Source organism: Phaenicophaeus curvirostris, chromosome 8 (genome assembly GCF_032191515.1).
Source record: "Phaenicophaeus curvirostris isolate KB17595 chromosome 8, BPBGC_Pcur_1.0, whole genome shotgun sequence".
NCBI classification, from domain to species: domain Eukaryota; kingdom Metazoa; phylum Chordata; class Aves; order Cuculiformes; family Cuculidae; genus Phaenicophaeus; species Phaenicophaeus curvirostris.
Genome location: NC_091399.1, coordinates 21,497,512 through 21,520,563, shown reverse-complemented (window position 1 = coordinate 21,520,563; position 23,052 = coordinate 21,497,512). Strand labels below are relative to the sequence as shown.

Below are 23,052 nucleotides of genomic sequence, written 5' to 3'. Positions count from 1 at the left end.
AAATCTTGGTGCAATTATACTGATCAAAAATATTTCACAGAACAAAACTGAATGTCATTAAATCCAGAAATCCCTTAAGTTGATACATAATCTGCCTCTGCAATGGCCATTTCCACAGGCCGTGCAGGAACTGTGGGCTCGCTGGTTGCGCGCAGGGAACCTCACAGCAAGCCTGAGCTGCAGGAATTGGTCACTTGGAATCTGTCACCCACCTGCTTTAGGATTTACCTTAATTTTCACCTGGGCAGACAGTACTGCGGAGACCAGAATTACATCCAGGACGTGCTTCTTCCACACAGCCCTCCCCATGGTTCTTTGAACATTTGTTCTCTGCTCAGTTGCGCTGCTTCCTTCTGAGGACACAGTCAAGATTTACTTTACAACAGTAAAGGAAAGGCCAAACGGGACTGGCGGATGCATTTAGCAATGTGCTTCCACGCGTGTGCACTCGGAAACAACTACTGCGCTGCTCGTGGACAGCAAGATGGGGAGCACGTGTACCAGCCATCAGGACCAACTGGTGCATGGATGCTTTTTCATTAAGAGAACAGGTACAAACATCACTAGAAAGGAGGTCTTAAGGATTGTTTAATTACATGATGGCAGTAATCACCAGCCATTAAGAATATTCTTGACTAGGTTGCATCTGCAAGGGCAAGCGAGTGTTCATATGACAACAGTAAAATACCTGTTCTGTTCGAGACGCTAGGGCCATTCTGTGGATCTCAGTTTTCGGGAGAGCGTGAAAGCAGCATGCTCAGCTCAGCTCTTACTGCTTTGGTGAGTCGCAGCTCTGCGGTGACAGGACCAGCTGCTTATCGCCGAGGCAGTTCTGCCACACAAAGCTGCACGAGCACTGAACTTACACCTTTTCACTGCACATACTGATCCTGCCTTCATTAGAACTGTAGACGTGGATAATTTTTCACCTCATCTGAACCACCACTCTTGCCCAGAGCCAGCAAGTCACTATGCAGTAACGAAGGGCTGTAGCTTAGAAGTCACTAACAGTAAATGCTGCAACCTTGATAAATCATGAAAAATTTATTTTCATTACATATATATGAAGGTAAAAGATTTCAGTCAATAGTGTCTTGAACAAGCATTTCCGACATGAACCTGTTAGTGTAGCAAGGCTGAAACGTAAGGTAAAGTTAGTGTTTTGCCTTTATTTAGTAATTAATTTCTAGTGTGTATGTACAGAATTCGTTCTCCCATTAGAATACCAGAGACAATAATATTGCGACATTTACATTCCTCATATAAAATGGTGTAATGTACATTTTCAGCTTGGTGTAGATATATAAATATGTACAAAATAAACATTATTGTAATTCATATATTCAGACCAGGTATTATTTAGCAACATCAAAAGCAGATGCACATAGATTTAAGTGAAAATGGTGAAAACCACCTTTATGACATTAGTGACCATTATTTGCATATATGAAGTAATACACATCAAGGCTTCTTTTTCAAGCCTTGCACGGGCATCCAGTAACTTTAATAAAACAAAAGTAATCGAGAAGCATAAGATAATTATACGTATATAGTGTCATGATCAGATGGTTTACTAGGGTCCATCTTGATCACAAATGGGTAACAATGTAGAACATACACATTTGTTCAGAGCATAAAATATTGCACAAGAACAATTTCTTCTGAGGAAAATAATTCCTGTGTTTGTGAACAGCAAAAATGATTCTTATGCATTAAAGAAATGACATATTTGCAGTTTCTAAATCGAAGAACATTCAGTAATACTGTCAGAACTGCCATCCATCAGCTTCTTCCCAGCCTGTTTTATGGCAATGGCCTGTTGTTAGCAGGATTTGGCAAAGAGAAAAGGCAGATAGACAGTACGTGTGTGTGTTTATCGCGGGCCAGGCCAGATCCAACAGTCACCTAAACCAGCCGCTGGGCAGCTTCAGTTACCTGACAATTCCACCCTTGAAGGAAGATGAAAGTCTTCAGTGCCAGTCACAGTGATAATCACACAGTAGTAGAGTAGGATTCCATTCTTCTCTGCTTGGAAACCCTCTGGTCTGAATTCCCAGTCTGAAGGGCGCTTTCCTCGGTATCGCTGTCACTGCTGTCTACGACGGTGTGATCCAGAGCCATCTGACCAGTCCTCCTGTGGAGATGAAAGGTCACTCCACTCTCCTGTACGGAGTTAGCTATAAAATCTTCATCGGAAGAATGAAATGATTCATCGTCTCCTGTGAAATGGTTGACAATGTGAATCCCATCAAAAGTGGGTTGGTCTGAGAAGCCTCTCTGGCCTTTTAGGCATTTGATCTGTTAGAAAAAGCAGAAGGTAACAGTTAATCAGAGCTAAGAGTCCAGCAGTGAAAAGAACACATTTCCAAGAAATAACTCACTGAACTCTTTCTAGATTACATTAAACACCAGACCAAGAAGTAGCACGTTCAATGGTCACTTTGAAATTCAGCTGGTACCAGAAGAAAGTGACTTCTCGCTTCTGGCTGCCCAAGCAAGGGACCTTGAAAGAACATCTTAAATAGTACTTGGCATTTTCCCAAAGCTCTCCTTCACTCCTAAGTATTTCACTTTCAAAGCTTAATAATCAAGGGACCTAGAATCACAAATGTCAGATTCCTTCAGGCTATCTGCTGCATCTTTAATATCTCCATGAGGATGGTTTATAGGTAGTTTTCCAGAGTGGCCTACTTGTTTTGACAGCACATCTTACTTTTACAGCCCCGTTCTCTCCCTTATCACCTAACTTCTCACTGAAGAAAAGCCCTTCCCCAGCCCCAAAGAGCTGCGAATATTGCCACTGACTCACAGCAAAAAGTAGAGAATACGCTTAGCTGTCCACACTGCAAAATCAAGTGTCTCTGCCTCAGCTAGTTCAGAGCCAGGGAGGCCTCAGATCAAGAAGTACGAGAAGAATGTCTCTTTGCGCAGCGTAAGTGGATCAAAGTTTGAATTTTAAGAAAACATTAAACGAGACAAAAATTATTCTCAGACCATGGGCAGATAACATTTTAATTAAAAATGCACTGTGGAGTGATAAACTATTACAACCACACCTTCAAGCTGGGCAAAAGTAAAACCGAAAGCTCTGAAGTCTGGCAAGTCCCCTGTTAATTCAGTGAAAATGACGGCAACTCAGGGAAGCCATTCCCGAGGCCATGGTTTTAGAATTCCACTTTTTCTAGCTTTTAGTAGCAACTACATTAAGGCCAGTTTGACAGCCTGAGAGTAGTAAGATAAGAAATCCTACGGATTTGAAAAACATTAAAAATGCATTACAGAAACGTTCCTAATGTCATTCTGGAAGCTTAAAGGGGAAGATGCACCAAATGCTATCGTGTAAGTGACTTTTCACAGTAACAGAGATCTGGAAAACAGAAAGAAGAAAAAGCCTGAAGAGCTGCTTTACACAAATCAACTTAAACATAACAGAAATCTGAAGCAATATTCACTTTAACAAAAAATGCCTCTACGTCCTTGCTATGGACACCAATGGAAGATTTTACCACTCCATTTGAGGAAGAAGGAATGTCTGTACTTACCATGGGCTTGTGCAAAAGACGAGAATAAAAATGGGATTGAGAAAAGATCACAAGTGTTACAATCATGCTAGAAGCCATCAAATCTGATGCTACCAGCATGTAAAAGCTCCAGCTTTTAATATGTATGCAGACGTCCCTGTTAGGAATATGGGTACACGCTGCATATCTAACCCTCGGCTGTAACTACACGTACCGATGTTAGTGGTTTACATTTTCTTCACACACACATCGGCTGCAGTTCTCTCACGGGGAACTTGCTTGTGGAAAGGTAAGCAAAACAAAACCTTCCACGCTTGCACAGCATAATCCATGACGTGAAATCAGCTTACACTCAACAGTGGACGCTGGGTATTAGTAACACGTATCTGGGATTGATAATTTTTAATGGCTTATATACCTAGCTACAGAAAGCCCAATACAGAGAGACTCTAGTGCTATTTAGAAACACCACCCCTAAAAGTATCCTGCAATATCATCGATCAGCTGCCACGTGAAGTTTCCCAAACAGCTATCAAATTTAGTCACTAAGAAAATAAAACACAGAAAAACAAAATGAAACCCAACCATTTCTCTCCATCCTCAACCACAGAAAAAAAGCTCCGCTGTACAAGTGACTACAAATTTCATATTAGAGTAAGAAATTACACGCTGTTAGGCCTGCGCAGTTCAGCCACGGGCTCACCAGTAACTGCAAAGCTGAAACTTGGTGGTAGTTGTCCAGAATATCCAGAAAGCCAAGCCAATGATCTCAACTGTTTTCCTGAAGACTCCAGCACGCAGCCATTAGATGAGTGTATTTAGATAACATGACAAAATCATGGCTTTCCCTTTCCTAAGGTCGAGTAAGAGTATGTGGAAATCACTGTTGGTGAAAAAAAATCATGAACAGACACAGCCCTTGCCAGTTCCTAAAGTGGGTCTGGGGAAGAGTGTGCTATTGTAGTTTATTATTTTAATGCAAGGACGCAGTGTGTGACCTTTCAGAAACGCTTCTTCTGACCTGCAGCTTTACGCTTGCCTACCCTTTTTCTCAAGACCTCACAACAAAGGGGAACCTGGCTGCCAGGAAGAAACACGAACAAACCGTAGAGAACATACGCGACACGTCTATCAATGACCATAACAGTCCCATAACTCCAGTCTGCTCGAGAAATGTCCATCTTGGCCAGGAGCCCGCGAACCCCCTGCAGCACAGAACGTGTGCGCTGCGGGGAGCAGCAGGCTGGGCAGCTCGAGAGGGGGTGTGGGGTCCTGACACACAGGAGGCCACGCACGAACCTGCAGTGTCCCTGAGCCGTGACGAAGGCTAACGGCGTACACAGTCCTCGCAGGAACGTGTCAGACTGCGTGCATCCCGTCCTGCACTTGCTACCTCTCTCCGTCCCCAGAACAAGACGTTCAGGAACAGATTCAGTGGACGAGCACCAAAACCATTAAGGGGCAGGAGCTTATGCCTTCAGGTGACAGAGAACTGGTTCTTTACTGAAATGCACGGTGGGAGAAGAGACAAATCATAGCACAAAGCACCAGGCCGTGTTTGAATATGAAGGGAAAAGAATGGCCACAAGGCTACTCAAAAGCTACAACAGGCTGCAGATTCTCCGTCCGCAGGGGGCTGCGACGCCAGCTGACACAGCCCTAAGGAGCCTGCTCTTAACGCTGATCCTGGCACGAGAGGCGTCCCCGGGTCCCTCCCAGCCCAAAAGGCAGATTGCAGCTCAGTGGGATGCACAGAGGTGCCGGCACTGGGATGCCTGTTACCGCTCTCACAGCAGCCAGTCTGAGTAACCGAAATACTCTCTCTCTAGGAGCCAAAGTTACTGCACTCCTTAAATGTGTAAATGCTGCCATCGGATCCCAAATGCATTTATCCTGAAGGTCAGTGCATTAATTTATCACAAAGCCTAGTCTTCAACAGGATGATATTATTTTACGACTTATGTTTTTAGTTTACAACTAGCAATCTGTCACTTTTTTCTTGAAAATACGTAAACCAAGTTCTTTTTCAGTTGAAGGTAGAATCTGATTTGCCTTTTTTTTCTTTTTAATGAAAGCAACTAATCTGTAAGAAACTAAAAGTATCCAGCAGAACAGGCAGGGAGCAGCTGTGCCCTGTTTTCAGTTTCGCGTACTTTCAGAGTTGTAGATACTCACGGGCACCTCAATCTAGTACTTGTTCAGGAGCATTTCTGAAGGAGCCCAATTACCTGCAATTTCTGGTATCTGCCTCCAAGAGTAACAACAGGACTTTCACGTTGTTTTGGTTTTAAGGGGAAGCACATGAATGCGGCCAATTTTTGCAATCCATTCACTTCACATTCCTGAGACCCCACTCCCTTGTGTAGAAACTGTTGCAGGAGACAGAGAGTGCACCTCTCCCTAGCTGTTTCAGCATCCATTTATAGACCAGTTGTCCATGACTGATAGTGGTTTTCTTTTTATTTGCTCTCTACCCCCACAGCTTCCTGTGGCAGTAAATTCCAGAAAAATCTTCTAATTGTTTCAAACTCACCTCCTACTTGTTTCAGGAATTGCCCCTGAATTCTGGTAATGCCGGAACGAGTGGTGAAAAGCTGTTCCGCAGTCGTGGTTCTGAAGCTTCCCTCCTAACACCTCCCTCAGCCTCCTCCCTAAACCAGAGGAGGCCCGAGCCTTCTCAGCCTGTCAGTAACAGCAGCGCCCAAGATCACTGATCATTGTAGTCACCCTTTAACTTCCCAACAGACCTTCTTTAAACTCTCAACATAAACCCCTTCATGCTACTGTGCTGCCTATTGATGCCCAAACTCATCTGCTCTGGTCCAGCTGCTACTGCACACTCAGCCAGTGATGTCAGAGGAGTCTCAGCAACAGCCTGAAAATATTAACATCTTTCCCAATTTGCAGCTGTGTAGGTGTGGCTCAGATTTTGCTATTGATAAGTTACCTTATTCACGCTGAAGATCATCTGTCACCTTTCTAAGAGAAAGACTTGTTGAGATTCTTGTTGCCAGTGTTTATTTGAACATGAAAATAAGAGCTTAATGTTGGAAGTAAAGCATTATGCCAATATCTTCTCATTTGCATAGCCAAGCGTATTATAGTGGAAAATCTGACTAAAGACTTGAAGAGGGGCCCAATCCAGACACCCCTCTCCCACCCCCAGATCCTAGTTCTGCTCTATCTTACCAGTCCCCCTGCGGGAAGAGCAGCCCTTTATTCTTGCAGCCGTGCTCAGCAGAGTATGGGCTTACACCCAGGGTCTGTCACTTCTCTTCCCTTTGGTACCAAGAGACAATATTCGTTAAATCCTTCCAGGTTTGGGTCCGGCCCTTCCTTTGTGTGAAGGGAACTAGACCTCTATCACCCTGACATGGACCTTGACTACTACTTACTGCCTCCGTTTTGCAAGAATCTCAAATCTGATCACATCTATAAAAAAACCAGGTCTGGTAAACCCACATGTTTTGCTTTTAGTATTCAAATCCAGGTCGTACTGTCTAGATGACTGCAGCTTCAACCCAGTTTTCACTACAGCACGTTCACATGGTCTTTAGGACATTTCAAAGCGTTAACAATGTTGTGTGACAAAAAAAAAAAAAAAGTACATCATCATTATCCCTTCAAAACCCAGATGAATCAAGAACAGAATCTTAATAAAATTGTTTGCATTTATATACCTTCTTCCTACAGCATTCAGCATTTTAAAGACAAACTGTACGTCCACCTTGCCAACACACAAAGACCTTAACTTTTAGCAGGTAATAGTGTACTTCCACAAATTCAGAAAAGGTGAAAAAAGGCTAACAATCAGATCCTTGAATCTCAGAATAAACTTTCTTACCTGATGCTGACTGCCTCGTCAAGCCAGGCATGAAGGAGAGACAGTAAAGAGAAATTTAGAAGATTTAGTACAACTCAGAAGTTCTTCCATGTTAAATCACAGAATCACAGAATAGTCTGAAGGGTGTTAGTCAGCTGCAAGCAAATTCTAGTTCTAAGCCCCTTTGTTTTTTAAACAGAGAACATAGGGCACATTTTCAGGCGGGACTTGGTGAGAGAGAGTTCCACTTAAGCTCTGGGAGACATTTTTAAATGTTTTTTTTTAAGCTATGAATTCAGTAGTGGAAAGAATTCAAACTAAAATGCTACTTTCTGCTCCCTCTGAAAGGATTCAGCAACTAATTATTGACTTCTACTCAATTCTGAAGTAGCAGAACTTTAACAAAGCTTGCCAACATATATTCAATCTACTCATGGTAGAAGCAAGCAACACTCAAGCGAGGTCAAAATGTCACTGCCTCAGCTGAATGAAAGTGGTTTTGGCAGAAGGCAGTGTGTTAAATTTTTATTTAAAGAATAAAGATACTGAATTCTCGGTGCTTTTACTTATAGCAAGAGGAACCTAAAAATCAGAGTTCCCTCTTTATTTGTCTCCACCTTAGTAACAGTAGGAAGTCTTAGTAAGATTTCCTGCTTAAAATCCAAACATGATTCAAAATAAAACTAGAATGTTGCTGAAAGTACAATTTAACCACATCTTGCCACGAAGAAACAAATCACAAGCATTTCCAAATACCTGTCCTGTAATTCAGAAAAATGTTGTCAGCTTGGCAACATGGAAAGAGAGACGTAGAAGTCAAAATGTAATTACAAGCTATTTAAAAATATCCGTTATGATCTATTAAATTGCAATCACATTTGACATTAATAAAAGCAATTTAATTTGGGTTCTTAAAAAATCCCAAGACTGTCAGTGGGCAGCATCTAACAGGATCCCTTATCATACCGAACAGCTGCCCCTGGCTGCTGCCCCTTGCTCCCGGGTGAGGCGTATAGGACACTATCTCTTCTTTAAGAAAGCGTTCAGGAGCTTCTTCTGGAAAAAGGTTTATCTCAGAAAATGAAGTACTCACAGCACCTCAGATTGAGCTAATGGAGAAGACGTTGTTATTTGGGAGACAAACATCAGTCCAGACAAATGTTACATGCAGTACGTACTAAATGCAGATGCATTTCTGCACATGCACACTGAGAGAATGAACAAGGCTGCAGGCTTTTTCGCGTTGCATTTCCACTTCCATGAACACAAGCAACTCCTTAGACAGTGTAAGCTCTCTAAAGCCTGTTTTAACATACACAACTGTGCTTCCACAGTGAGCCACATTCATACTGAAACCGTCACAACATGAACACTGCACCAACGGAGACATCGTGAGCTAAACAAATAGTTGCAGTAACTAATATTAGCAATCTATCACCTAAAACAATCCTTGGCCAGTCTGATGGCTGTCCAGCCACCATGTGAGTGGGGGTTCTGAAGTTTCGCAGCAGTCGCCTTCCCTATATGAAAGGCCAAGTACACATTGTGACAGAATCGTATCAGAGCATTTTCATGCAAGTCACTGCTTAGTGATCTTTGAGAAGTCCGAGATCTAAACCAAACTTCTGTATGGTTCAATACATCCTGCAATGACGAGAAGGTTTATGCAAACCCAAACAGACTTTAAAGACATTTTTCATTCTCCTCAAGCAGGAGGCAGTTTACCCACATGTATGGATCACACACAAAAGACAGAGGAGTCTTCTGAGAGATTCCCGACAACTGCTACGGCTCTCAAGATTATGTATGAAACAAGTCAACAACGCATAGTGTACACAACACAACATTCCCTGTTTAGAAAGTGACACATTCTCTAACGCATCTACAAACAAATTTGAAAACGATATGTTAAATTAGATGTGTGCTACCATTGTGACTGTATTAGGACAAAGCTCAGAGTTGTGGCTTTTATGTCAGTGTCAGTGAATTTCCTGTTTCACTTCAGTTAACATTCAGGTTTTTTTTCTAAGCCCATAGCTATAAATGCAGCCAGCATTAGGATTATTAATTTGTAAATGACAGCCATGAGCAATGCCAGATAAGAGTCACTCTTGGAAATCACTGATGATTCCAGAGCTCCAAACAGCTGGTGGCTCCAGGAAGCCCCACATACTGTTGTCCCAGCTGAGGACTCCCTGTTTGAAAAGGAATCACTGAGAGGGACTGCACGGGCTGCTCTTCCCTGAAATCTGTACAAAAAGCTCAGATATGGCCTCTCCCATCTGTAATTGAAGCCACTTGGGATGCTCCACTGCGGTACCTACCTCTACAGGTTCACAAACTGAATTAGAACGCGGTTCACAGACCTCAATAGATATGAAAGGATTATGCAAAAAAAGAAAAAAGCAAGGGTGGAAATCTCAGTGAACCATCTTTTCTTTTCACCTTGAGGCAGACATGGAAGAGATCTGCAGCACAGATACCTTCAGCACAGAAATTCAGGAAATGAGCTACACATTCTTCTTGATACTCTTCTTGATGAGCCTATTGTGCACCCAAACCAGAACAGAAGTGAACAGCAACCTCATACACCTCAAGAGACCCTTGCTACTTTTTCCTGTTGTACCAAAATGGCTGCTAGTCTGAAAGGCAAAAACCCAAACAGTTTCTGGATCAAGATAATTTTTTTTTGTCATCTCCAGTGGGATTAAAAGCTGCAGTTATGAGGTCCTACAACGTTACAGGAATTATCTGTCCCGCTCATCCTCAGCTCCACGGAATCCATGCTCATGCACGTGATCAACTACTAAATCCTCCTGTTTGAGGAAAGAATTACCTTTGTATTTGGAACTTGTACTTTTAAAAGGATGACCCAGAGCCACACACTGGTGTACAACTGGAATACTTATGTCAGATGGACTTTGCTGACCACATCACTAGACAGAGTTCAAGCATCACAGTGTGTCAGAAACGAAAAGCAAAAGAGCAGCAAGAAGTTTCCAAGACTGAGTCATTTCAGGCTTCTGGGTTTTTTTAACAGCACTTTGATATTTGGCCTCTGTTTTAAAATGCCAGCTTCTGTAAGTCATACTCAGTCTCACAGTAACACAAAATGCTTCACAAAATCCCTAGAAGATGTCAGGAAGTTTAAATAAAATCTATCAAATTGTTTTAAAGCACTAAAGGAAAGCTCATCTCCAGTTGTTCTATTTGTTTCACATTGGTCTGAATGTACTCTTAAATTTCCTCTGACTCAAACTTTTATAAAGAGTTTTTTTCAACATTATCAGTTAAAGAGCTCTTGAACCAAAAGGAAATAAGATGTTAAATTCATGTTGTATATCAGTTTTGCCATAGACGAGTCTGCTGCATTGTAAACGTGACAAAGATTAAAACTAGCACCAAGTGCTCAGCCCAGGAGGTTTCCAGTGAATCAGAACAGGAAACCAATAAAGCGATCAATGGGAGGTCATGACTTTTTGATCACTGCACTATATGGTTAAAGAATCTGGTTTTGATGTAGTGCTGTGTGATCAAATTCAACTTTGAAGTTCTGTATCAAATACGCAACTGAAATTGCAACAGCACTAAGGAAGTACTCAACTTTGATTTCTTTTGAAAAAGACTATGTTTTTGATAACTGCAAGTTCACAATTTATCTGTTGAGGGAATTTTTCTGAGATCTGACAAGTTTGTTGTAGCAAGAGTGTCTGCAATTCCAAACAAAGTTCTAAGCCGGCTTAGCCCTGGGAAGTTTCCACAAATAGCTAGCTGGTAGGTGGAAGGAAAGTTCCCAGAAACGCTTCCCACAAGGAGTTAATGGAAGTGTTTATTTGGAGTGATGACACTGCAACAAAAATGTTTTAAAACAGCAGCATGGTCACATTGAATGTATTGCAATTACTATATCCAAGCAAGCACCTAAATATCAATGCTCCTGCTCCCTAGAACGTGCATCTATAAATACAAGAGTTACTGAAACCTCAAGCCTTAACTAGAATGTACTGGCTGATACAGAGACTTGAAATGTACCATTCTGGGCAACAGTTACAGGAAATGATCATTTCGCACTTTTACTCTGTCCTTTTAAAGCAGGAGTTAAACTCAGCATGTTTAAATGGACTAAGTAACATTTATTTTTGCCTCTGATTGCAGAAATTACTTCCATCTGTGCTGGCTGCCATTCTTAGTGATAAAAGAATTTTAGGAGAGGCTTCCACCACACTTCCACTGCTTGCCCACTTATATCCAGATAAATTTACACAGCTGTATTACAAGCTAAGACACAGTGCTCCTCTCCTGAGCTTGTTTCTCACATAAGTGGCACCTCTGTATGGCTGCCAACACAAAAAAATTTGCAAGGAACAGCTACTCAGATAATTTCAAACCAGTAGAGCCTCAAACTCTCCACTTTTCAACCCTCAAAACTTGATTTATAGGCAGGAACACAGGACAGACCCTGACATTGCTAAAACGCTATAGCAAACAGGTCACACAGCTTCAATACTGTAGAAAAGAGCATTATTGACATAATAACAAAATAATTTCTCCCCTTTATCCATTTATTTGTTTTGGCATCCAAAAAGACTCTGGAGACGGACTCAGTATAGTTAAGCATAGCTAGGTATCTTAATTTCTCATGCTGCAATCAAAAACTAGCGCACTGCTCAGAAAGACAGGTCAGAGCTTTGACCCAGGATATAGTCAGAAAAAGAAAAGGGAAATGTCCGTAAAGAGAACAATCACCAATCTTCACTTATTTTATCACTGAACCTTATCTGTAAGTAGTGGCAGTGAAACAGTTAAGATTCATACCTAAAACTGTTGGCCTCATTGAAATGAGCAAAGTCCTACCTATTCCGTTTGAGGACAGAATCCAGCACCGTCCTGGTTAACGCTCTTCACATTAAGAGGTTTCCTCCACTCTCATGAGAGATGGAAGATATTTTATGGATGGTGTTGACGTTACTTGATGCAGAGATGAAGATGGAGTTTGCGGCCAAAGATTTGTGCAATGGAGCACCATCATTATGGAACCAATCTTACCTATCTTACCTTTTGGGATGTGTAACACATCTGTGTTAATTACACTATAAACATTCATTCAAAATTAATTGAATTAAACCAGCAGATGTTCATAAAACACACAGGGATCCCATTGTACAGGAACACTTCTGCCTGTTGACTGCTTGGTTAAGCCAGACAGGGTCTAAAGCTCCTTTTTTAATGAGAGGCAGGGTAACCACACTGGAGAAAGTTACCAGAGAATTAAGAAGCCAAATCTATTCAGCCTCACACTTCTGTAACAGTCCTGGTATTGCCATGCCAGTGTCATATCGCTGGCTCTCAAGGACAAGCTGCACTAAAGGCATAAAGCAATGCACTTTTCTGAAGCATACGGTATATATTTAACTACTCTGTGCAGACAGAGCTGCTGCGTTAGATTGGGTGTCTGCAAACCACATGACCTCACCCACACTATCTTATCACATCACAGGTTCCTCACACTGACCACAACCACTTAAATCAGACCCTGCCAGCACAGAGCCGCTGGAGCTCTGACACGTAGTAGCAAAGCAACTGCATTTTTAGCTGTCCAGCACCTTTGCAAGAACTCTGCTTGTGTGGAGGGAAAAAATCTGATGGTCTCTTGTCCAACTGTGCTTGCAAGATATGGTAAAAGAAAAGCACATGATTTATTGTGCTATAAACTTCACCACAAGTTGAAATGCTTGCTCTGTAAATCTGAGGGCTAACATATTTCCTTTCAGGGACAACATTTCTTATCAAGTCAGAAAACATGTATGGACAGCCACATATTTTGAAAGCATTTGTCTAGTAAAACAAACTACAAGAATATGTTAATGGGATTCTAGTCAGTACTGAGAAACAAGCATTCTGCAGGACTTACTACAGCACTTGTAACAAACACTGCCATTTCAGTGAGAGAGTGTAAAAACTGTCTGAAGTAAATCCCACAGATCAGCTGGTTTTATGAAAGCCAGCAAGGAAAATGACTATTGCCAAGAGACAAACATACTCTCTCTGTACTACGTGGAAAGCAAATAGTACACTCCTTCCAAAAGAAAGGGGGAAAACAAATTGGCTGACAGAGTAGAAGAGCATTCTATCTACCAGTAAACTTTATGGGAAGCATCTAAGCCTGTTGGACTTGCTGTTCCCTCCTCAGTTCTGATGAAAGAAATGTTAGATGTTACCCATTTCTGTTTCCAAGATACTTAAATGCTGATAAATACTATGCTCTCTGGTTCTCATTTGCCTGTATGGTCTCATCCACTTCTCATCACCAACCTACACCTGTCTCACAGAAGTTCAAATTCCTCACAGATGTGTCCCCGCTGCAGCCACAACTGCAACACAGCAGAGGCACATCCAAACCCAGCCTCCAGACACCAACAGTCCAGGTACAGCAGGGTGAAGCTCAGTTGTTTGCATCTGAAGGCAGTCGAGTGGGGCTTCAGGTACAGAACACTGGCTTTGGTAAGCACTGAATTTGGCTCAAAAGAAGCCTAGTAACAAAATTCACAGAGGAAATGAGCAACACTTCCTGCTGGTATCCCATCATCACACCCAGGTGCTATTATTGTGAGAGGAACAGGAGCTCAGAACGCTGCTAGATGCAGCCAGCCCATCCTCTGCCACTCCAGGGGGCACAAGCAACATCACAGGTTCATGCTCCTTGTAAAGAGGTTCCCTTGTGTCCTCAGGAGAGGACCCGGACTAAACTGTGCTGGGGATCAGAGCCACTCACTGTACTGTACTGATTCAAGATTTTTATTAGCTAGTAATAAATAAACAAGCAGGAAATAGTCTGTCAACTTTTAAACACAGCTTACCTACCATACAAGTTTATCGCATTTAAGACCAAAGAAATTGTTGATGTGGTTTAAACTTTCCTCCTGTGTACTACAGTGCACTGAATTTTATTTAGGTGTTGTATGATGTGGCCTGTACAGGTGCTTTTCTAAATTCTTCACCCTGATGGCTATGGTTCACTTTCCCTTCTCCATTTTAGTTTCAGCAGTGAAAGCCTAGAAAGCTGACCCAATCTGCCAAGTGTATCCTCAATTCAGCCCTACTACTTTGGTCATAACTTATGAATGATTTATCCTGAAAGTAATTACCTAAAGTGTCTTAAATTTTATTTACACAAGCCAAACATTTTAAAAGCACAGTATTTGATCTCCAACTTTTATATCTCTTTTCATTAAGGCAGTCTTAAAATGTTAGCTCACCAGGAGCAAGATCAGACCACGAGATAACACCTGTATCAGAATCTTACTGACTGCATTAGGTTCTTAAAACATAATATCAGATCCGTTCCCAGATAAACCATACGTAAGTGGAATTAAAAAGCAGTAAACTAGTGCTCATTGCTTCCTGAAGTAGCCATCAAGTCTTCAGATAATGAAAATGGGAATTACTTTAAATAAAATACCCCACTTTCTACATTGTCCATACATAAGAACTTCCATCACCAGAACCACACTAGAAGTGACAATTATTAAGCCTTTAAAAAGCCTCAGAAATTATTTTGACAGAATAATAATGCTCTGTTCCTCCATCTTCCTGTTCTTTCCCATCAGCCATGCTGAAATACTGTTAATATGGGAGGTTTGCAGAGGGTTTCCAGCTGCTGGAACAGCGGTGCCACACTAACATCAAGACTTTGCTTTTCATTCCAATACCAAACACACACGCACATTAGAAAACAATCTCATCCTTGCTTCCCCTTAAAATATTTCAAGTAATGTTTCGATAAGAGTGTCTCTTGGAAAGGAACAACCAGGACAACACCAGCTCTGTACTCCGTTTCGGACACCGGTCAATGGCAGATGCCTGGGAAAAACTAAGGACAGGCCAGTACGTAGTGGTGCTTTCCCGGAACGTTTTTCCCAAACTCCAGCAAGAAGCCCATTTTTCAGTTATACAAGCAGCATCTGTGTATCTCCGGGGATTAGTTTTTCTTCTCCTCTGAATTTAGGCAGTTATATTTTCCAATTAACATTGATTTTAGTATGTGCAATGATTTGAGATCTAAAGGAATTAAATCTTTTCAATTCACAAAAAACATATCCTCTAGTGCTTTTTTCAACACAACTTTAGTTTCATTTAAAGATCCCAATCCTTGCACTGGAAAAGAAGTGAACAAACACTCAATACCCATCTTCTTCTTCATCCCACTTATAGTTTGAATATTTTATACACACACTTGCCAAAAAAACCCCAACCGTTTCAATTCACTAATGTTATCCAGGCACCAGGAGTAGGGGAGCAGGAATTGTGATCTTGCTCCTTAGGGTCACAAGCTGCACTGGCTGCTCAGGGTGACCAAACAAGAGCTGGAACAGTATGAGGAACAGAAAAACAGCTCTAAACCAAGCCAGTTTACTTCAAAAACTTCAGTTATTTTCCCTGCTAACTTTGTGCTGATTATGCTTTCAGCATTAGTTCAGTCAAGTCCTAATGCAGTCAGTTTTTTGTATCCCCTGGGAATGGCAAGAGATACAACAAAGAAATACCCTAGTATCTTTGGAAAACTTTACTCAAATCTAAGACCAAAGCTGCAGATAAGTTCCCAGAAACCACCTGTCCTCCACAAATCTCCTTGCCTCTACAGAGGTCTGAAACCTTCTACCTGGAATTCATTTCTTTTAACTGTGAATGTATGTCAAGAGCAAAAGCTGCCAGGATTATAAAGAATATTTCCTAAGTAAAAAACGCCAAATAATTTGTCAAAAATAAAATTTAAAAATGCATTGCTAAGCTCTGAGAATTCAACTGCTTCTGAGCTAAAAAAACCTACAGGATCCCTCAAGTGTAGGAAAACATTAAAAATGGATTTTAAAGACCTGACTTCAATATCCATATTCCTGCTTTCTGTGGGAAAAAAAATGCATGCTAAGTGAAGGAAGCACTGAATTTCTGTGTGTTCATGACGCCGTCCTCTGATGTGGACTGCCAATACACAGCAGCACCACAGCTGTACGGAGTGATGTTCCGCAAACCCAACTGCAGAGGCTGCTGGCTTTTGTGGATCTGCACACATCTTCGGCAGAATTAAAACACCCCTACACTTGAAATACTTCAGAAATATAAAAAAGAAACTGCAATTTAGCAGCAAAACAAATTGATTGCAGTATTCCAAGAGACACAAACATCAGCGAGCAGTATGACAAAGACAAACTTTACAGAGTTTTGCTTGAAAAACAATTTAAACTTAAGCACTTCGGTCCTAAATCACAAAGTCTGTAAGACCGAAAACCACTCACTTTTGTCTCCAAAGGTGTCTTGTGGTCTGCCAGCATAGTTTGTGGGCAGGCATGTCAACTCTAATCTCTTATGCCACTCCTGTAATCTAGGTAGCACATGTGAGCCTTGCAACATCCAGCAGGAAGCAGAGCCGGCTCTGTGTAACCTACAGAGCGACTGCGTGTGCATGAATGCAGAACCTCCACAGTTTGTAAATCATTTAATTCCTTTCTGCTTGAATTAAAAGTAACAAGTGGCAAACTACAAAGAACCTCCTCCTCTTTTCCCCAGTATGTGATTTATGTTGAAAGGAGTAACAATTAGCTAAAGATTTATCTTAGTTTTTCTTAAACTTCCAGCTGTACTTAATGGAAACGCCTAACAGCCCAAGCTTTCCATGTATGCTTTTCCCCATACAGAAGCAGCTTCACCTCAGTTCTGCCTACTGAAGTGGGATGCTCTCTTGAACAGCAAAAATGTTTCACAAGAGTTGCTTTCACTGAACATTTCAGTGCAGAATAAAGGCAACTCCATACCATGAAGTTCTAGCGCTGCATGTGCAGCCATAGAGTCTGTAATCCATGGTCCAAATCCTGCCATGCCTGCACGCTCAGGTAATTTATGTTACCTCTGTTAAAGCACAGTAACGTAAGGCCAAGAGACAGAGGACAGCGCACACCAGACCTTACTTCTCTTGTGCCAAAGACGAGGCAACCAAGCTCGTGTGCTTACAGACAAGAGGAAGAAAGCTGCTGCACAGAAGCTGCAGCCTTGGAGGGTTGCAGAGTGGAAAAGCGTTCTGGGTTAAAAGCCTGCTAAGCTAGAAGCAGTCAGGAATGCTGTAGAGACAGTTTTGAGAATGGAAGGGAGAGAGAAAGAGAGAAAATAAATGAATGAATGAATGAATGAAAGAATGAATGCTAGGCAGAAAGATTTTGATTAATGAAAAGTACAAACAGTATGGGAGAGAAAAAAAAAAAAACAATATGCAGAATCATCACTCATGGCCATGCCAAGACATCTAATATTGTTCCACACGCATCCATCCCATCCCTACCTTAAACTATAAAACTTTTGCATTACTTTATGTCCAGTTAGAAATTTCCCAATTACAGCACAGCATAAGGTAACCATGCAGTTACCATGGCTTTTACATGACCACCAGTTGGGAGGTTGTGGCCAGCAGTCACAGACACCATCACCCTATCTTCAGGAAGATGAATTGGCAAATCTGTAACGTTTCTTTAAGTTTTTGCAGAAGTAGAATAAAAAAGCAGCTAGCCAAGAAGCAAAGAACGTGGTCATTAACAGATCTACATGCAAAGACACTTCAGTGCAGATCTAAACAATTCAGTTTATTTAATTGGTATGGACTAAATTACACTAATCCTAAAATTTAGCTGTTGAGGACAAACATTTTTACCTCTTCCTATTTCTATTTTATTTAGAATTTGCTGTGTCAGGAGATACTGAAAATCAAGTTGATACAGGCAAATCCTGTATGGCCAACTTAGTGGCTTTCTATGATGGGGTGACAGCAGCAGTGGACACAGGTAAACTGACGGATGTGATCTATCTGGACTTCTGTAGAGCCTTTGACACGGTCCCCCACAATATCCTCCTTTCTAAATTGGAGAGATATGGATTTGACGGGTGGACAGTACGGTGGGTAAGAAACTGGTTGGAGGGTCGCATTCAGAGAGCAGTGGTCAATGGCTCTAAGTCCAGATGGAGATCTGTGACTAGTGGTGTCCCTCAGGGGTCCATACTGGGACCGGTGCTAATATCTTCATCAATGATATTGACAGCGAGATTGAGCGCACCCTCAACAAGTTTGCGGATGACACCAAGCTGAGTGGTGCAGTTGCCACATCAGAAGGACGGGATGTCATCCAGAGGGACCTGTACAGGCTGCAGAAGTGGGGCTGGGAGAACCTCATGAGGTTCAACAAGGCCAAGTGCAAGGTCCTTCACCTGGGTTAGGGCAATCCTCATTTTCAGTACATGATGGGGGATGACGTGATTGAGAGCAGCCCTGAGGAGAAGGACTTGGGGGTGCTGGTCGATGAGAAGCTCGACATGAGCCAGAAATGTGTGCTCACAGCCCAGAAGGCCAATTGTGTCCTGGGCTGCATCCAAAGCAGCGAGGCCAGCAGGGCGAGGGAGGGGATTCTGCCCCTCTGCTCCTCTCTTGTGAGACCTCATCTGGAGTCCTGTGTCCAGTTCTGGAGTCCTCAGCATGAGAAGGAGATGGAGCTATTGGAACGGGTCCAGAGGAGGCTACAAAGATGATCCGAGGGCTGGAACACCTTCCCTATGAAGCCAGGCTGAGAGAGTTGGGGTTGTTCAGCCTGGAGAAGAGAAGGCTCCAAGGAGACCTGATAGCGACCTTCCAGTACCTGAAAGGAGCCTACAAGAAAGCTGGAGAGGAACTATTCATAAAAGCTTGTGGTGATAGGACAAGGAGGAATGAATATAAACTGGAGAGGGGCAGATTTAGACTAGCCATTACGAAGAATTTCTTCACCATGAGAGTGGTGAGGCCCTGGAACAGGTTGCCAAGGGAGGTTGTGGCTGCCCCATCTCTGGAGGGGTTCAAGGCCAGGTTCGATGGGGCCTTGGGCAGCCTGATCCGGTGGGAGGTGTCCCTGCCCATGGCAGGGGGGTTGGAACTAGATGATCTTTAAGGTCCCTCTCAACCCTGACTATTCTATGATTCTATGATCCTAAGTTCTTAACTTAGCAGCTCGAAGACTTTGCACCAACTTATCCATAAACACTATGTGTATTTCAGATTAACCTTGTATTACTTGAAAATCAGCCCAGTGGGATGTTCTCAAAATAAAGGATTGTGCATGAGGTATTACTTTTTCTCCACATTAGCTACTTAGATACGCAACAGTATGGGGAAAGAAGTGTCATTAGTCAACAACAAGGGCTTCCAGGCTTTCAGAAACTCTGCATAAGGAAGCATTCAGAAATGCTGCTAAGGCAGAATTTGTCTGCTACATACAGAGTTTCTTCCCATTGTTTCTGTCTATCCTGGAAGAAGATACTTGGTTCCTGTAGTGTTTATCTAGTGTGGAAATTAAAAATGAAGCAACAACAAAGCAGGTGAAGAGGAGTGGCTCTTCTCCATGGAATTACTCAAGCTCTCCTATTATTGAAATTCTTCTTATCCCTAGATGATATTTTCTTTCTATCAAATTGAAACACTAATAAAGATTTGTGTAGACTTAACTGCTCAGGAATCCCTGGTATTATTCAGAATTCTAATTGTCCTGCAAGCTAACGAACCTCATCATCATTCCAGCCTGTTCATATGAACACATCAAACATGCACACAAGCGTGTGCCTTCATGACGACTGAGCTTCTTACACAGGTGTATCGCAGATGCCTGTACAAAGAAAATTATGCAACAGCTTTCCAACTGCAACACTACTTTTCCTTCAAAGCAGTGGTTTCTTACCTTTTAAACTTATGTCATGCAGAGGAAAAAGTCAGTACAGGGCCTTATTTATTCATAATGCAAAATATGTCAAGTATCTGACTTTCTGGGAATTCTATAAGAAACTTGCTTTCTCATAAGGAAAAAAGCCAGCTCGCTATAGTCCGTTAATGGAAAAACCAATGTTATTGATTTTTAGATTTGTTTTTAAATGAGCTTAATGACTGGTAAAGGTGCTGGACTGAGGGCCCTAGAGGCTACCCTCTATCATTCCAAGATCCTCCACTACATTATTACTCTCAAGGGACTGGTCCCAAAAGGCTGAATCCACTCAGATTGCTATGAAAACTCTACATACACTTAAATAAATAAAGAATACTTTTGTTTCACAAAAGCCAAATGGGCAAATAACAAGGTTGTCCAGCTCTACCAGAGCTGCGTATTAGAAAAGGAAGACATGGAAACAGCAGCAGCCTGCAGTGCGAGGGTAACGGGGCGCTTTGCACACAGTGCAGTACTGGGTAGAGGCATTTCTTCACAGCGCAGGACGAACTGCAATGAGCCGGTGAGCATGACAGTTACATAAGCCATTTCGGTGTCAGGACCTCCTGATCTTTTAACTAACAGAAAGTTACTACAACTATTAGAGCAAGGAAGTCTGAAGACAGAAATTTCATAGGTTGAAGGGTTTGGCGGTTTAAAACTTAAAAATCTGTTAACTGACATTAAGCAAGCATCCTTTGTCTTTTTAAGCAATCTCAGTATGCTGCCACATAGAGATCATCTCACAACAGCTAGAACCAAAAAACATCCACACATGGACAACTCTGCTCACACAAATGCAATTTAGTTTCTAACTAAAATCACGTTTAAAGTTGTAGCAAATTAAGGCATGAGGGGGCTTATATTCATGCACCCAGCTCCACATGCAGTAAATGCAACACAGTGAAATATGATCAACTGATGACATTAAGGAAAAAACGAAGATGGAACATAAATGCTGATTTCATTTAATAACAAATCACATAACTAAGCAGTTTTTTATTCTCTTGCACCCCAGGAAAAGGGCAAGATATATGTATAAGAGTTAGTTTTATTGCATTAATTTAAAACAATGTACATTGGCAAAATCAGGTGCTGAAGCTGTAACAACTATAAGATAAGCAAATCCTGCTGCAAATTAAAGAGAGGACAAAAGGTGCAAGCAAGCAGAAACAGCAGTCTTTTACCACTTACCTCATGGTGCAGCTCTGCTATCTGATCTTTCAGTTCTCTGATGTACTGGTTAGAATCAGATTTATTAAGCTGCCCTTGAATCTTTCCTTCTTCTTTCTGTTTTGGTTAAAATAAAAATCTTATTCAAATTATTCATGCATATACTATATTAAAGATCTTCTTTTAACTGTTTGCGTATTTTTGCCATGACCAGAAGTTATTCACAGACCCCATCCAGCACTTCTCACCCAGCTGAAGTTAGAGCAGGTACCCAGGGGTGTCAGCAGCTCAGACCAAGCTGTCCGTATCAATACCAACCCTGGCACAGGCAGGTTCTATGGAGAAGCATGAGGAATTAACAAGGCTTCACAGGTGGAATTCACGCACAGTATACATGAGGTTGTAGTGAATCCCTACAGAATACTATCAATGTATGGAAAATAGCATACAATCTTTTCACTGATGTAAAGTTCTCATTTAGCAACAAGGAATTCCTCTGTCTCCACGTAACATGTAAATAAAACACGTTCTTTCCTTGTGCTGCAGGACACATGCTGAGGAACACTATGCAGGACAAGATTTTTTTCTCCCTTAAAAAGAAGTTGTAACACATCAAATACCGTAGCATTTATTGTATAGCAGTCCTGAGAGTGTAAGTGGAGAGAGGTGCCTCCTGGCAGCAGTGCTGCAGGAGGTACAGAGAAACACAGGCATGTGAAAGAAGCCAGAGATGAAGAGGAACACCAGATTCCCCTCCTCTGCCAATCAAAGGCAGCTCCGAAGTTTCACAGTGCTTAGGGAAGAGTCTTCTGCACCTGAATGCCTGCAACACCAACTCTCAGCCTGGCTCTACAGAGAATCCTAATACAACTGACTCAAGCTTGGCAGATAGGAGGTAAATAACAACCCTTGATGGAGGAGGCAGACCATATCTTCAGTTTGCTACTACCAAGTCAAGAGCAGTAGGTTTTGTGTTTGGGTTTTTTGGGCTTGTTGGTTTTGGGGTTTTGTTTTCCAGCTGAGTAATTTCTGAAGAAGCCACCAGCTTTAGAGGATAGAACCACCTTGATTTTATAGAAGTATTTACCTTTATATTTTATATAAATATGTAAACCACATACAACCAATATATTGCAGAAGGACAAATATCATGGCGATATCTGTTTTTTCTGCTGATAACTCATTTTGCTGAAGGTTTCATTTTACTTGAAGAAAGCAAAAAGCTTATTTCAACAACAGCCAAGTTCAAAGTCACTTGCAAATGGACTTTAAACACCTTTTAGAATGAACAGTGTCAACTGTTCCTCAAAAACCAAAAAGCTTTAATGTAGAGGTTCTTTTAAAAGATCCCTCTGAAATACTACCACCGGGATAGCACATGTCCCAGGACGCCAGGAGGAGGGACGATGGGACGATACACCACCTTCCAAACCCTTCTGCTGCAGGAAGAGAACAACCTCAAGCACTGTCAGTGCTGGCAATCTCAAAGCAATTTCTCCCATTTCAGACACTGTTTTTCTTGCAGCAGGGTATGCAGCATTACATCATTGCTCAAAAATAGCTTTGCCACATTCACTATTAATTCACAGCATCTGCAGCATGGAGGCACAAGACCCTTTAATGCATAATCCCACATTAGACTCGGTTTCCAAGGTAACCTATGGCTCAAAATCACAAAAAACTATTAACATTAAACAACATTAACTAATTGGTCCTGTCCTGAAGAACTCCCGCACACACAAACCCCTCCTCTCTCTTCACAAGGATGACT

General features: G+C 41.8%; 1 protein-coding gene across 4 annotated transcripts in view; it reads right to left on the bottom strand.

Moving 5' to 3' along the window:
• Positions 1 to 1,024: 1,024 nt before the first annotated feature.
• EVI5 (ecotropic viral integration site 5) overlaps positions 1,025 to 23,052 on the bottom strand; it is a 70,954-nt gene continuing 48,926 nt past the window's right edge. For all 4 annotated transcript variants that reach the window (XM_069862750.1, XM_069862752.1, XM_069862753.1 and 1 more), the window contains 2 exons: positions 21,303 to 21,398; positions 1,025 to 2,298 (listed from right to left, as the gene is read on the bottom strand). In XM_069862750.1, the coding sequence (XP_069718851.1) occupies positions 1,993 to 2,298; positions 21,303 to 21,398 (402 nt within the window). In that variant the 3' untranslated portion in view covers positions 1,025 to 1,992. The remainder of the gene's footprint in view (positions 2,299 to 21,302; positions 21,399 to 23,052) is intronic.